The sequence below is a fragment of the Siphateles boraxobius genome, unplaced genomic scaffold, assembly GCF_051911475.1.
Source record: "Siphateles boraxobius isolate OS27281-9 unplaced genomic scaffold, OSU_SipBor_1 88, whole genome shotgun sequence".
In the NCBI taxonomy this organism is placed as follows: domain Eukaryota; kingdom Metazoa; phylum Chordata; class Actinopteri; order Cypriniformes; family Leuciscidae; genus Siphateles; species Siphateles boraxobius.
Genome location: NW_027509217.1, coordinates 598977 through 615392, shown reverse-complemented (window position 1 = coordinate 615392; position 16416 = coordinate 598977). Strand labels below are relative to the sequence as shown.

Sequence of the window (16416 nt, the reverse complement as noted above, 5' to 3'; positions counted from 1 at the left end):
TATTTAACATGAGCAGAAATTGGTGAACAAAAGCGTACCTATTTAATGTGACAGTAGTCTTTTTTTACAGTCAAAACTTTATAATCTATCCAAAACTAATCACAAAATCTTGTCTAAACATTCATATTTAGTCTGTAACATATTGTGTATGATATATTAGCATATACATGTTAATTTGCAGTTTGTTGCTTATACAGACATTTTATTTCAACATATTTCAGTCTATTTTTACTCATCTTAGTAGGCTATAGCAATATAGTTTGGATGTGTTCGTGTAAATTTAATAACATGTTTACTAATGTAGATGCGAGAGTGAATGAACGGCACAGACACGCGCTGCGCTGTATAACTGTAGTAAACAAAGCGGCGATACCAGCTCACTTTTTTCCTTATCAGTGCAAAAGAGACTCAAATTACTCTGTTGATTTTGATCTTACATATAAGTGCTGTACACCATTACATCCTGTTAAGTGTGTTTTTTTTGTTGGTACTCACAATAAAAACAAAGTGTTGTGCTTTTCGTCAAATAAAGAAAAATAAACATGATGCGCGTTTTACCTTCTCTCGTCAGTGAGGTCCATTCTGAAACGCGCCCGAAAAATTAACTGTAACTCTGTCAATACTTGTTACAGAGATACGAGAGATTTCTCTTTATGAAGCTGAAATTATCTTCTTTTAAATTAAGTAATTTACATAAAAAAAAATATTCTCAGTTTATGTAATCTTTATGAAAAGAGAGAGAGATGTCAGTCTTTTTCTTTCCAGCTCATTATACCTCATTACGCGTTACGTGTCACACAGACACGCAATTCATATTTAAACAGTCTTTTTGCGCTTTATAGACACTATTCAATATCGCGATTAGAACAAAGCACTTAAGAATAAATGACTTACTACATCAGCTGGATCCGTTGCTCCTCGAAATGAAACTGCCAGCACTTTTGATACATTTTCCAGGGTTATTAGATAGTATTATTCCTCACAGTGAAAGGATACGCTGTGTACAAAGCTCTAGTAAGATACTTACTAAACACGATGTGTTTTATAATCCAGCTGGTGGGCATTGGCATGTTTGCATGGCTTGCCTTAGATCATTTGCGTTTCAATACCGCGCGCTCTCCGTGGGCGTGGCACATTAACGCGTAATGAGGTATAATGAGCTGGAAAGAAAAATACTGACATCTCTCTCTTTTCATACAGATTACATAAACTGAGAATATTTGTTTTTTATATAAATTACTTAATTTAAAAGAAGATAATTTCAGCTTCATAAAGAGAAATCTCTCGTATCTCTGTGACAAGTATTCGGACGCGTTTCAGAATGGACCTCACTGACGAGAGAAGGTAAAACACGCATCATGTTTATTTTTCTTTATTTGACAAAAAGCACAACACTTTGTTTTTATTGTGAGTACCCACAAAAAAATAGACACTTAACAGGATGTAATGATGTACAGCACTTATATGTAAGATCAAAATCAACAGAGTAATTTGAGTCTCTTTTGCACTGATAAGGAAAAAAGTGAGCTGGTATCGCCGGCGATACCGCCGACCCCAGAGGGTTAAATCTCTTTTTCTTGATTTACAGCGAGTATGAGTACCATGTTTTACCATGCCTAATATTGATCTAGCTCATTGCAGTGTGTAACAAGTGTCTCATATAGTAGAGAAGCATTATAACAACTTTCATCACACTCAAATGTATCTAATATGATAAAACAGCACTGCGTTAAACATACACATGACCAGAAGAAGCGGAAGCTTCGGATTATAAAAGCTCCACTGCTCTCGAGCCTTGTGTCGCACTTGTCTCTTATTAGTAATCACTCCAGCAACTCGTTTCGTTCCAACGGCTTTCGAAACGTTAATTAATCTTTAATACATTACCGGTCATCCATGAATATGATTTCTGCCCGAGTCCTTTCGTATTCTCCACTAGCTGTAGAGGTTGAGACAACAACTCCTATGATTCCACCAAATCAAGGCTTCATCAAGCTACACCTTTGTTTTGAATAAGCAACCTCTAGTGGCGAAAAACTACATATTGTGCCTTTAACACACAAATTCGCACGAAAAACAAATCAGTTCTTGCATTGCTAATCTGACATCACAGCCTCATCATAATCATAATAATGAAGTCAACGAAAAAAAACAGAAAAGTTAACTAAAGTTGAATTAACCCATCCAGAACGCTGCATGGAGGTTTTTGTGCAATAAACTAATTAACTGTAATAATTAACTTCAATATCTCCACATAATGTCCGGTACTGAAGTACGTACATTAAAACCCGAGTTATGATAAATGTTTATCATCACAGTTTAAATGATAAACTGGCTTTTTTTATTTTAATTGAATTATTTTAGTATTTTTTCTATGAGATTCATGGCTTAAGTTTACCAAAAAATTTATGCTAATACTAATTATTGACTAATAGCAGGTAAAGGATCTCACAGGTTAGGAAGAACGTTCTCCAAACCTAAAAGGAACGTTTCATTTACATAAAGAAAACCTTCTTGGCTATCCAACAGAATATAAGAACATAACTTGAACTTTATTGTCATTAAACATAGTACAACGAAATTCTGTCTAGTGAATGAATCTGAATGAACTAAACAAAAAACACACAAACAACAACAACAACAGCATCAAACAGCGACAATTACTTAAAAATAATAACAACAGAGAATGTCTGCTCTGTAGCTGAAAAAAAAAAAACACAGAGAGAAAACTCCTGCATCTGATGGAAAAACATCTTAAGGCATTTAGTTTGAAATGTCAGCTGAAATGTCAAATAGCAAACACTTACCCAGAATGACCTGCGTTCCATGGCCGATGTCTTTCCTCCACTGATTAATGACGAAGTCAAACTGGTCTGTCACATCTTCATGAGCTTTCAGTGTGAATACGGCAGTGTTGACCACAGCCTGAATGACAGATGGTAAAATCCATCAGATGCAGGAGCCAATCAGCATTACATTAGTGGTTCAATACATTGCCATAATGACAACAAGCAAACAGGGTTCGTACAGATGCTGTAAAAATAAATTCCAGCGGGGTTATCAGATGGGCTTTCAGTAATTTTACGTGAAAGATTGTATTTGTGTTTTTTTTGTTGAAAAAATGTAATTTTATATTGTATTTAAATAAGTCAAGCACTTTTCAAATACCTCTTCGTAAATAAGGCTGTTTTCAAGGATTTTCCAGGAGTTTAATTTAAAAAAAGTCAAATTCAAGTACTTAAAGCACCTTGTACGAACCCTGAAACATGGACAACCACTCATGAAATCATTCTGCAATGTTGAGGATGAAAGCAAAATCTTTGTGATTTCTGAAATCTGATTGGTGGATTGTTACTCATCCTTCACTGTGATTGGTGTAATCCTCTACCTTGTACACATGCTCTGTCTCCTCGGCCGAGTTGGTAATGATGAGGGTTTTCTGAGGTTTGGGCGGGTGGAAGTCCAGAGATCCAAGCAGAACGGAGATCTTGTCACAGTCCAGACACAGCTGAACCCTCTGAGACACAGACACACAAGTCAGAGCTAAGAGGACAGGACAGAAACACCAGCGTTCGAGAGGACAGAAACACCAGCGCTCGAGAGGAAAGAAACACCAGCGCTCGAGAGAACAGAAACACCGGCGTTCGAGGGGACAGAAACACCGGTGTTCCTGAGGACAGAAACACCGGCGTTCGAGAAGACAAACACCAGCTCTCGAGAGGACAGAAACACCAGCATTTGAGAGAACAGAAACACCAGCGCTCGAGATGACATAAACACCAGCATTCGAGAGGACAGAAACACCAGCGCTCGAGAGGACAGAAACACCAGCGTTCGAGAGGACAGAAACACCAGCGTTCGAGAGGACAGAAACACCAGCGTTCGCGAGGACAGAAACACCAGCGTTCGAGAGGACAGAAACACCAGCGCTCGAGAGGACAGAAACACCAGCGCTCGAGAAGACAGGACAGAAACACCAGCGCTCGAGAAGACAGGACAGAAACACCAGCGCTCGAGAGGACAGAAACACCAGCGTTCAAGAAGACAGGACAGAAACACCAGCGCTCAAGAAGACAGAAACACCAGTGCTCGAGAAGACAGGATAGAAACACCAGCGCTGGAGAGGACAGAAACATCAGCGTTTGAGAGGACAGAAACACCAGCGCTCGAGAAGACAGAAACACCAGCGCTCGAGGGAACAGAAACACCAGTGCTCAAGAAGACAGGATAGAAACACCAGCGCTCGAGAGGACAGAAACACCAGCGTTCAAGAAGACAGGACAGAAACACCAGCGCTCAAGAAGACAGAAACACCAGTGCTCGAGAAGACAGGATAGAAACACCAGCGCTGGAGAGGACAGAAACACCAGCGTTTGAGAGGACAGAAACACCAGCGCTCGAGAAGTCAGGATAGAAACACCAGCGCTAGTGAGGACAGAAACACCAGCGCTCGAGAGGACAGAAATACCAGCGCTCAAGAGGAAAGGACAGAAACACCAGCAATCGAGAGGACAGGACAGAAACACCAGCGCTCAAGAAGACAGAAACACCAGTGCTCGAGAGGACAGAAACACCAGCCCTCGAGAAGACAGGACAGAAACACCAGCGCTCAAGAAGACAGAAACACCAGTGCTCGAGAGGACAGAAACACCAGCGCTCGAGAAGACAGGACAGAAACACCAGCGCTCGAGAAGACAGGACAGAAACATCAGCGCTCGAGGGGACAGGACAGAAACACCAGCGCTCGAGGGGACAGAAACACCAGCGCTCGAGAAGACAAACACCAGCGCTCGAGAGGACAGAAACACCAGCACTCGAGAGGACAGAAACACCAGCACTCGAGAGGACATAAACACCAGCACACGTGAGGACAGATATACTAGCGTTCGAGAGAACAGAAACACCAGCGCTCGAGAGGACAGAAACACCAGCGCTCGAGAGGACAGAAACACCAGCGCTCGAGTGGACAAACACCAGCGCTCGAGAGGACAATCACCAGCACTCGAGAGGACAGAAACACCAGCGCTCCAGAGGACAGAAACACCAGCGCTCGAGAGGACAAAAACACCAGCGCTCGAGAGGACAGAAACACAAGCTCTTGAGAGGACAGAAACACCAGCTCTCGAGAGGACAAAAACACCAGATCTTGCGCTCTCGAGAGGACAGAAACACCAGCGTTCAAGAGGACAGAAAGACCAGCGCTCAAGCAGACTGGACAGAAACACCAATGCTCGAGAGGACAGAAACACCAACGTTCGAGAGGACAGAAACACCAGCGCTCGAGGGGACGGAATCACCAGCGGTCGAGGGGACAGCAACACCAGCGCTCGAGGGGACAGAAACACCAGCGCTCGAGAGGACAGAAAGAGCAGCGCTCAAGAAGACAGGACAGCAACACCAGCTCTCGAGAGGACAGCAACACCAGCTCTCGAGAGGACAGAAACACCAGCTCTCGAGAGGACAGAAACACCAGCTCTCGAGAGGACAGAAACACCAGCTCTCGAGAGGACAGAAACACCAGCGCTCGAGAGGACAGAAACACCAGCGCTCGAGAGGACAGAAACACCAGCGCTCGAGAGGACAGAAACACCAGCGCTCGAGAGGACAGAAACACCAGCGCTCGAGAGGACAGAAACACCAGCGCTCGAGAGGACAGAAACACCAGCGCTCGAGAGGACAAACACCAGCGCTCGAAAGGACAAACACCAGCGCTCGAAAGGACAAACACCAGCGCTCGAGAGGACAGAAACACCAGCTCTCGAGAGGACAGAAACACCAGCTCTCGAGAGGACAGAAACACCAGCGTTCGAGAGGACAGTAACACCAGCGTTCGAGGGGACAGTAACACCAGCGTTCGAGAGGACAGAAACACCAGCGTTCGAGAGGACACAAACACCAGCGGTCGAGGGGACAGCAACACCAGCGCTCGAGGGGACAGCAACACCAGCTCTCGAGAGGACAGAAACGCCAGCTCTCGAGAGGACAGAAACACCAGCGTTTAAGAGGACAGAAAGACCAGCGCTGATGAAGACAGGACAGAAACACCAATGCTCGAGAGGACAGAAACACCAGCGTTCGAGAGGACAGAAACACCAGCGTTCAAGAGGACAGGACAGAAACACCAATGCTCGAGAGGACAGAAACACCAGCGTTCGAGAGGACAGAAACACCAGCGCTCGAGGGGACAGAAACACCAGCTCTCGAGAGGACAGAAACACCAGCGCTCGAGAGGACAGAAACACCAGCGCTCGAGAGGACAGAAACACCAGCGTTCGATAGGACAGAAACAGCAGCGCTCGAGAGGACAGAAACACAAGCTCTCGAGAGGACAGAAACACCAGCTCTCGAGAGGACAAAAACACCAGATCTTGCGCTCTCGAGAGGACAGAAACACCAGCTCTCGAGAGGACAGAAACACCAGCTCTCGAGAGGACAGAAACACCAGCTCTCGAGAGGACAGAAACACCAGCTCTCGACAGGACAGAAACACCAGCGTTCAAGAGGACAGAAAGACCAGCGCTCAAGCAGACAGGACAGAAACACCAATGCTCGAGAGGACAGAAACACCAGCGTTCGAGAGGACAGAAACACCAGCGCTCGAGGGGACAGAATCACCAGCGGTCGAGGGGACAGCAACACCAGCGCTCGAGGGGACAGAAACACCAGCGCTCGAGAGGACAAAAACACCAGATCTTGCGCTCTCGAGAGGACAGAAACACCAGCTCTCGAGAGGACAGAAACACCAGCTCTCGAGAGGACAGAAACACCAGCTCTCGAGAGGACAGAAACACTAGTGTTCAAGAGGACAGAAAGACCAGCGCTCAAGCAGACAGGACAGAAACACCAATGCTCGAGAGGACAGAAACACCAGCGTTCGAGAGGACAGAAACACCAGAGCTCGAGGGGACAGAATCACCAGCGGTCGAGGGGACAGCAACACCAGCGCTCGAGGGGACAGAAACACCAGCGCTCGAGAGGACAGAAACACCAGTGTTCAAGAGGACAGAAAGAGCAGCGCTCAAGAAGACAGGACAGCAACACCAGCTCTCGAGAGGACAGAAACACCAGCTCTCGAGAGGACAGAAGCACCAGCTCTCGAGAGGACAGAAACACCAGCGCTCGAGAGAACAGAAACACCAGCGCTCGAGAGGACAGAAACACCAGCGCTCGAGAGGACAGAAACACCAGCGCTCGAGAGGACAGAAACACCAGCGCTCGAGAGGACAAACACCAGCGCTCGAAAGGACAAACACCAGCGCTCGAGAGGACAGAAACACCAGCTCTCGAGAGGACAGAAACACCAGCTCTCGAGAGGACAGAAACACCAGCGTTCGAGAGGACAGAAACACCAGCGTTCGAGAGGACAGAAACACCAGCGTTCGAGGGGACAGTAACACCAGCGTTCGAGAGGACAGAAACACCAGCGTTCGAGAGGACAGAAACACCAGCGGTCGAGGGGACAGCAACACCAGCGCTCGAGGGGACAGCAACACCAGCTCTCGAGAGGACAGAAACACCAGCTCTCGAGAGGACAGAAACACCAGCGTTTAAGAGGACAGAAAGACCAGCGCTGATGAAGACAGGACAGAAACACCAATGCTCGAGAGGACAGAAACACCAGCGTTCGAGAGGACAGAAACACCAGCGTTCAAGAGGACAGGACAGAAACACCAATGCTCGAGAGGACAGAAACACCAGCGTTCGTCGAGAGGACAGAAACACCAGCGCTCGAGGGGACAGAAACACCAGCTCTCGAGAGGACAGAAACACCAGCGCTCGAGAGGACAGAAACACCAGCGCTCGAGATGACAGAAACACCAGCTCTCGAGAGGACAGAAACACCAGCGCTCGAGAGGACAGAAACACCAGCGTTCAAGAGGACAGAAACACCAGAGCTCGAGAGGACAGAAACACCAGCTCTCGCGCTCTCGAGAGGACAGAAACACCAGCTCTCGAGCTCTCGAGAGGACAGAAACACCAGCGCTCGAGAGGACAGAAACACCAGCTCTCGAGAGGACAGAAACAACAGCGCTCGAGAGGACAGAAACACCAGCGCTCGAGAGGACAGAAACACCAGCGCTCGAGAGGACAGAAACACCAGCGCTCGAGAGGACAGAAACACCAGCTCTCGAGCTCTCGAGAGGACAGAAAAACCAGCTCTCGAGCTCTCGAGAGGACAGAAACACCAGCGCTCGAGAGGACAGAAACACCAGCGCTCGAGAAGACAGAAACACCAGCTCTCGAGAGGACAGAAACACCAGCGTTCGAGAGGACAGAAAGACCAGCGCTCAAGCAGACAGGACAGAAACACCAATGCTCGAGAGGACAGAAACACCAGCGTTCGAGAGGACAGAAACACCAGCGCTCGAGGGGACAGAAAAACCAGCGTTCGAGGGGACAGCAAAACCAGCGTTCGAGCGGACAGCAACACCAGCGTTCGATAGGACAGAAACACCAGCGCTCAAGAAGACAGGATAGAAACACCAGCCCTCGAGGGGACAGAAACACCAGCGTTCGAGAGGACAGAATCACCAGCGCTCGAGAGGACAGAAACACCAGCGCTCGAGAGGACAGAAACACCAGCACTCGAGAGGACAATCACCAGCGCTCGAGAGGACAGAAACACCAGCGCTCGAGAGGACAGAAACACCAGCGCTTGAGAGGACAGAAACACCAGCTCTCGAGAGGACAGAAACACCAGCTCTCGAACTCTCGAGAGGACAGAAACACCAGTGTTCAAGAGGACAGAAAGAGCAGCTTTAAAGAAGACAGGACAGCAACACCAGCTCTCGAGAGGACAGAAACACCAGCTCTCGAGAGGACAGAAACACCAGCTCTCGAGAGGACAGAAACACCAGCTCTCGAGAAGACAGAAACACCAGCTCTCGAGAGGACAGAAACACCAGCGCTCGAGAGGACAGAAACACCAGCGCTCGAGAGGACAGAAACACCAGCGCTCGAGAGGACAGAAACACCAGCACTCGAGAGGACAGAAACACCAGCGCTCGAGAGGACAGAAACACCAGCGCTCAAGAGGACAGAAACACCAGCGCTCGAGAAGACAAACACCAGCGCTCAAAAGGACAATCACCAGCGCTCGAGAGGACAGAAACACCAGCTGTCGCGCTCTCGAGAGGACAGAAACACCAGCTTTCGAGAGGACAGAAACACCAGCGCTCGAGAGGACAGAAACACCAGCGCTTGAGAGGACAGAAACACCAGCTCTCGAGAGGACAGAAACACCAGCTCTCGAACTCTCGAGAGGACAGAAACACCAGTGTTCAAGAGGACAGAAAGAGCAGCTTTAAAGAAGACAGGACAGCAACACCAGCTCTCGAGAGGACAGAAACACCAGCTCTCGAGAGGACAGAAACACCAGCTCTCGAGAGGACAGAAACACCAGCTCTCGAGAAGACAGAAACACCAGCTCTCGAGAGGACAGAAACACCAGCGCTCGAGAGGACAGAAACACCAGCGCTCGAGAGGACAGAAACACCAGCGCTCGAGAGGACAGAAACACCAGCTCTCGAGAGGACAGAAACACCAGCTCTCGAGAAGACAGAAACACCAGCTCTCGAGAAGACAGAAACACCAGCGCTCGAGAGGACAGAAACACCAGCGCTCGAGAGGACAGAAACACCAGCGCTCGAGAGGACAGAAACACCAGCGCTTGAGAGGACAGAAACACCAGCTCTCGAGAGGACAGAAACACCAGCTCTCGAACTCTCGAGAGGACAGAAACACCAGTGTTCAAGAGGACAGAAAGAGCAGCTTTAAAGAAGACAGGACAGCAACACCAGCTCTCGAGAGGACAGAAACACCAGCTCTCGAGAGGACAGAAACACCAGCTCTCGAGAGGACAGAAACACCAGCTCTCGAGAAGACAGAAACACCAGCTCTCGAGAGGACAGAAACACCAGCGCTCGAGAGGACAGAAACACCAGCGCTCGAGAGGACAGAAACACCAGCGCTCGAGAGGACAGAAACACCAGCACTCGAGAGGACAGAAACACCAGCGCTCGAGAGGACAGAAACACCAGCGCTCAAGAGGACAGAAACACGAGCGCTCGAGAAGACAAACACCAGCGCTCAAAAGGACAATCACCAGCGCTCGAGAGGACAGAAACACCAGCTGTCGCGCTCTCGAGAGGACAGAAACACCAGCTTTCGAGAGGACAGAAACACCAGCTTTCGAGAGGACAGAAACACCAGCTTTCGAGAGGACAGAAACACCAGCGTTCAAGAGGACAGAAAGACCAGCGCTCAAGAAGACAGGACAGAAACACCAGCGTTCGAGAGGACAGAAACACCAGCGTTCGAGAGGACAGAAACACCAGCGCTCGAGGGGACAGCAACACCAGCGCTCGAGGGGACAGAAACACCAGCGTTCGAGAGGACAGAAACACCAGCGGTCGAGGGGACAGCAACACCAGCTCTCGAGAGAACAGAATCACCAGCGCTCGAGAGGACAGAAACACCAGCTCTCGAGAGGACAGAAACACCAGCTCTCGAGAGGACAGAAACACCAGCTCTCGAGAGGACAGAAACACCAGCGCTCGAGAGGACAGAAACACCTGCGCTCGAGAGGACAGAAACACCAGCGCTCGAGAGGACAGAAACATCAGCGCTCGAGAGGACAGAAACACCAGCTCTCGCACTCTCAAGAGGACAGAAACACCAGCTCTTGAGAGGACAGAAACACCAGCTCTCAAGAGGACAGAAACACCAGCTCTCGAGAGGACAGAAACACCAGCTCTCGAGAGGACAGAAACACCAGCTCTCGAGAGGACAGAAACACCAGCGCTCGAGAGGACAGAAACACCAGCGCTCGAGAGGACAGAAAAGCCAGCGCTCGAGAGGACAGAAACACAAGCTCTCGAGAGGACAGAAACACAAGCTCTCGAGGACAAGACAGAAAGATCATCTCTCGAGGACTGACCTGATGAACCCTGCCATACAGCGCGGCCTCCTCCATCACGGTGATGATGACGGAGGGGTAGATCATGTGTTCTCGCACCAGAGCCTGGATCCCAGCGCTCCAGCGGCTGCCCACCGCGATGATCTGCCTGGGGCACGAGGACCGCTCCTCTCCGGACACCACCTTCTGGAAGTGCTTCAGGATCACCGACATCTACACAGAGACATGATCAAAACAAATCTGAGGGTCCCTCTTTATATTAGAGAGGACCTATTATGCCCTTTCACAAAGTCTTGATGTTTTTGGGCTCTACTAGAAGAGGTTTTCTTGCTTGAAAGTTGAGTATTTTTCCCATATTCTCCATTAGCCAAGTTTCCACTGTCGGGCCAGTGTGAGCAGGGCTTTAAACGGGCGGGCGGGGCTAATAGCCCTCGGACCTGGAGCACAGAGCCCAAAACTTGCTGCGTTTCCACCGTCAGGCCAGAAGCTCTGCAGGGCTTCACTAAAACACACCCGTAACACGCCTCTCTGGAACAACGTCACACACACCGATCATTTCACCAACAAATGAAATAACTGGTAACGAAACACCAAGAAATCACTGGAAACTAGCGAGATCGCAAAACAAAAATGATAAAAACAACGTTTGCTAACATCTTTTACTTGCTTAAAGATTTAAAACCCAAGCATCGATGTTTTACCACAGGTTTACAATAAAAAAAAGTGATACATTGATCATAATGAATTAATTTGTGTCAATGTCACACATTAATCACACAGAAATAAAAGAGGACGTACTTATTCAGCCGCGTCTGTTTCTGTTTATTTGTAGTCACATATTTCTGCTTTATATGGTGATCAGAATCCACATCGGAACACAAACTGAAGGCATTCAAACATGAAATTAATCATTGAGCTAAAATGATGTTAAAAGTCTTTAATGCTCATGATAGCTGGTATATGGGATCATCTGGCGCTGTCGTCTCCAGATTCAGGTAAACTCCTCCTCTGTTCGTAATCACTCCTCAAACACGAGCTGGCCTGCTTTGGATAAAGGTATTTGGCGGGCCAAAAAACCCATGCCGAGGAAGCCCCGACGAGGCCCGATCAAGTCCCGGAAGTGACAGTGGAAACACAACTGGCCCTGGCACACACTAGCATGCCCACTTTTGGCCCGACAGTGGAAATTGGCTATTGATGCAGCTCCTCTCCCAGTCTGACAGTAACACTCCATTTTAGTTCCTGTCTCTATGAAGCCCCTCCTTCTGAAAAGCACACTTTGCTCTGATTGGTCAGCTGGAGCAGTGTATTGTGATTGGTCAAGCATTTCGAATGTGTTTGGGAAATGTCCCGCCACTTACCATAACCGCCTGTTTCAACACGCATACATAGTTACATATACATAGTTGTTCAAGATGCCCAATTTAGAGTAGGGATGGTCATTTCAAGAATTAAAGGAGAACTCCGGGCAATTTTTAAGTTAATCTTGATCGTTAGACCTTTGTGAGTACTGACTATAGAAAAAAAAACGAACCGGATTGGTGCTTGCTACGCGGAGCTGCGACCGCGAATGCCCAGAGCTCCCACCCAGCTAAAACGGCAGCTATGGGGGCATCGACATAAAGAGCGTTTTTGAACCTCTTAACAGACACAAAATGCAATTAAAATGTCTGTCCAACATGAAAAGGGACCCTACATGTGAACAATATGCGTTTAGCAACTTAGCCATTGTTTCAACTCACCTAAATAGTCTTTTAGACGGCAAGCTGTAGTCTCGCGCTGCAGTCCCGTGCTGTAGCCGGAAAAGGTAAACAATGTCCAGGTGGGAGGAGCGTTGATCATGTGCGACGAGTTATGATCAGAGTTGCTTACAAGTGAAGAAGAAATGGTTCGTGTTTGTGCCTTTCCGAATTGTGACAACAGAATGTGAAAATATAAGAGCTTAAATTTTCATTGTCTTCCTTTCCATGACCTTGAGATTCTGCAGTTTGTGGCTAGTTGTATTTCAACTTGATGTGCAAACTCCCGTAGAAGTACTACGCGCTAAAGATTACCGCATTTGCAGTGAACACTTTGACAAGGATGACTACACACACTCAACACAGCGGGGCCGTTTGAAGAAAAATGCCATTCCATGTACGAAGACTCGTTGCACATGATCAACGCTCCTCCCACCTGGACATTGTTTACCTTTTCCGGCTACAGCACGGGACTGCAGCGCGAGACTACAGCTTGCCGTCTAAAAGACTATTTAGGTGAGTTGAAACAATGGCTAAGTTGCTAAACGCATCTTGTTCACATGTAGGGTCCCTGTTCATGTTGGACAGACATTTTAATTGCATTTTGTGTCTGTTAAGAGGCTCAAAAACGCTCTTTATGTCGATGCCCCCATAGCTGCCGTTTTAGCTGGGTGGGAGCTCTGGGCATTCGCGGTCGCAGCTCCGCGTAGCAAGCACCAATCCGGTTCGTTTTTTTTTCTATAGTCAGTACTCACAAAGGTCTAACGATCAAGATTAACTTAAAAATTGCCCGGAGTTCTCCTTTAATAATATTCGAAGATCGCTGGGTATTACTCGATTATTATTCGAAAATCGCAATCCTTCCCCACATGCACGCACACATGCATGTATAGGCTACACACCAGAGCATGTGAGCGAAGCGGAGCGGTGTGACCCTTAAATATAACTTAAACTTAAAATTATATTATTTAAACATAAATATGAAACGTATGAGATGAGTAAGATAGGACCATGGGATGCCCAATATATCGGGAGACATTTGGAGATGGTCAGACATGATTTTGACCACTTAATTTTTGTTTTGTTTTGTAGAAAGCCTTTCTTTAAAGTGAATTTCGTTTTGTTTAAATTGTATCTTAATTTTAATAAATGTTTCATTAACCAATTGCCTGGATTTAATAAATATGAAGCAAATATAGCAGACAATATAATCAGGACACGGAGGCGCCGGCGCGTGAACTGGAGCACGTCTCATAAATGAACCGAAACTCAGCGTATAAGCTACTTGCCTCACAGACCTGAGAAATATATCTATAGAAAACTTGAAATGTCTAATTTTAAACAAAACAATTCAAAACAAAAAGAAATGGGTTACTCTCTGCTCATGTAGGCTAATTCATATGAAGTGTGCATTTCTCTCTATAGAAATATGTGACCCGTCACAGAAACCAGGGACACAAGTCGGCAGCACAACTTTCGAGCAAAATGAGAAAGAAGAGTTTTTTTTCAAAATTGGTGATTTTCAATTTTTTGGAGAATCTGTTAATTGAAATCACGAAGAAGCCTCTCCATGTTTGAGATAGCAGTATTGGTATATTTAAAAGCTAACATTTTGAGGTTGAAATCGGCTTGTTTTCGGAGATTCTAGCATGCAGTAGGGGCGTGGCGTGTCATTGTCTGTGTGTATTACCATACTGAATAACCCGGCGCTTTTGCCCCCGCCCTCCAAGTCAACCACATGGCTACTTATTATGCTGTGCTCTGGCCGGCTCTCTCTCATATCAAAATTCAATGAAGATGGATGCCGCAAAGATTGTCGCAGACGAGATGAACCGTCTGGCAGTTACACCGAAAATGTTTTCGCCGCACTTCGTGGGCTCGGGAAACTGAACCGGAGGTATGGGCGCAGCGCGCGCGCCCTCAGTGCTTCAATACGGCGGCTCGGCTCGCTGACAGCGGTGGCTGGCTGTTTCATATGTGACGGAGAATCGAAATAGAGGATGCAGTTAAGACCTTTGCTGCGATGAAGGCCTGCCGTGCGTGTTTCTGAAATGTAAGTTAAGCTTCATTTGCTCTTTAGTCGTTATTTAAGATGCTGAACCTGCTGATGATATAATGTGCTTGCGGACATTTCATTTGTGTGTGTATACGCACATAAGAAAGTGGTGTAAAGAGATTTGCAACAGTAATTTGAGGAGGTGAAATGTGATTATTTGGAAAATTGCAGAAATGACTGCTTAAAGAAAAATGCCAGCAGGCATTTGCCTCCTACATAAACTTTAATATTGTTGACATTTTGGGCACACGAGCGTTGCGCACTATTTGCGCTATATGTAGGCCTATGGCTTATTGGTCTTTGTTTGTTGTTGCTGGTTTTGCGTTATATGTATATGGCATATTGGTCTTTGTGTGTTGTTGCTGGTTTTGCGTTATACTGTATGTATATGGCATATTGGCCTTTGTGTGTTGTTGCTGGTTTTGCGTTATATGCAGGCTATATGGCATATTGGTCTTTGTGTGTTGTTGCTGGTTTTGCGTTATATGTATATGGCATATTGGTCTTTATGTGTTGTTGCTGGTTTCGCGTTATATGCAGGCTATATGGCATTATTGGTCTTTGTGTGTTGTTGCTGGTACGTTGCAAATAGAGGGGCAGCACAATTGTTTTTCGCCTAGTGCGGCAGAAGTGCACTCATTTGAAGTGTAAAAAAAGCTGTAAAGCACATGGAGGAGCTTTACAGGGGGTATGGCTTATCTAAATGAGATGTAAATGAGCCATATTGTCACCCCCAGCAGCAGAGACAGGTGAGAACTGCACAATCTTTGAGCTTTTTTAAGTGCCTACTTTAAAATGGCCACAACTTCTCCAAATATTATCAGATTTCCACATGTTACACATCGTTGGAAAGCTTGGATATTACACTCTCAGAATCTATGAATAACTCAAAATGCCCCAGAACCGACTTGTGTCCCTAGTTTCCGTGACTGGTCACATATATATACTCTCCAAAAAGGCACAACAGCACCTACACTTTCTCCGCCGGCTGAAAAGAGCAAGCCTCCCTCTACCTATTCTCACCACATTCTACAGGGGCACCATTGAGAGTGTGCTGACTAGCTGCATCACTGTTTGGTACGGGAACTGCAGTGCTGCTGATCATAAGACCCTCCAGCGGAGAGTGAACACGGCTGCAAAGATCATCGGTGCCCCTCTCCCTTCCATCCTGGACATTTTCCTTACACGATGCTCCAGCAAAACCAACAGCACCCATCCCTCCCACAGTCTCTTCCAGCTCCTACCATCAGGAAGACCGTTTCGGAGCATCAGAGCCCGCTCCGCCAGATTGCTCAACAGCTTTTTCCCCCAGGCCGTGAGGGCCTTGAACTCAAACTACACCCTCTGAAACCCCATGCAAACCCCTACCTCCTGAAACATACTAAGAAACTTTACAAACTATGCACTAGACACTTTACACACACTGCTGCGTGTATAAAAATAGACTCAGCTATTATTATATTCATGTACATTTTCATGCATTACTGTACTGTTCCCCAACCAGTTGTTTGACAAACAATGTTAATGTCTGTTACATTTTTGTATGTTTGTACTTATGTAGCACCGTGGTCCTGTGAGGCACGACATTTCGTCCCACTGTATGTTCCCACATGTAGTGGAATGACAATAAACCTCAACTTGAACTTGAATAGGCGTGTTCACTTGCGCGTCAGCATCGCCAACTTTATCTTTGCAGCCGACAC

At 47.0% G+C, this 16416-nt stretch overlaps 1 protein-coding gene and 1 long non-coding RNA gene across 2 annotated transcripts in view; one reads left to right on the top strand and one right to left on the bottom strand.

The window, feature by feature from the left end:
• The window catches only part of tdrd12 (tudor domain containing 12), an 88160-nt gene that overhangs the window by 39017 nt on the left and 32727 nt on the right, over positions 1 to 16416 (bottom strand). The window contains exons 22-24 of the mRNA XM_077222503.1: positions 10940 to 11131; positions 3389 to 3517; positions 2808 to 2925 (exon numbers count right to left, since the gene is read on the bottom strand). Of these exons, the coding sequence (XP_077078618.1) occupies positions 2808 to 2925; positions 3389 to 3517; positions 10940 to 11131 (439 nt within the window). The remainder of the gene's footprint in view (positions 1 to 2807; positions 2926 to 3388; positions 3518 to 10939; positions 11132 to 16416) is intronic.
• Positions 1 to 16416, top strand: part of LOC143731909 (uncharacterized) — a 233212-nt gene that overhangs the window by 208506 nt on the left and 8290 nt on the right. The window lies entirely within an intron of this gene.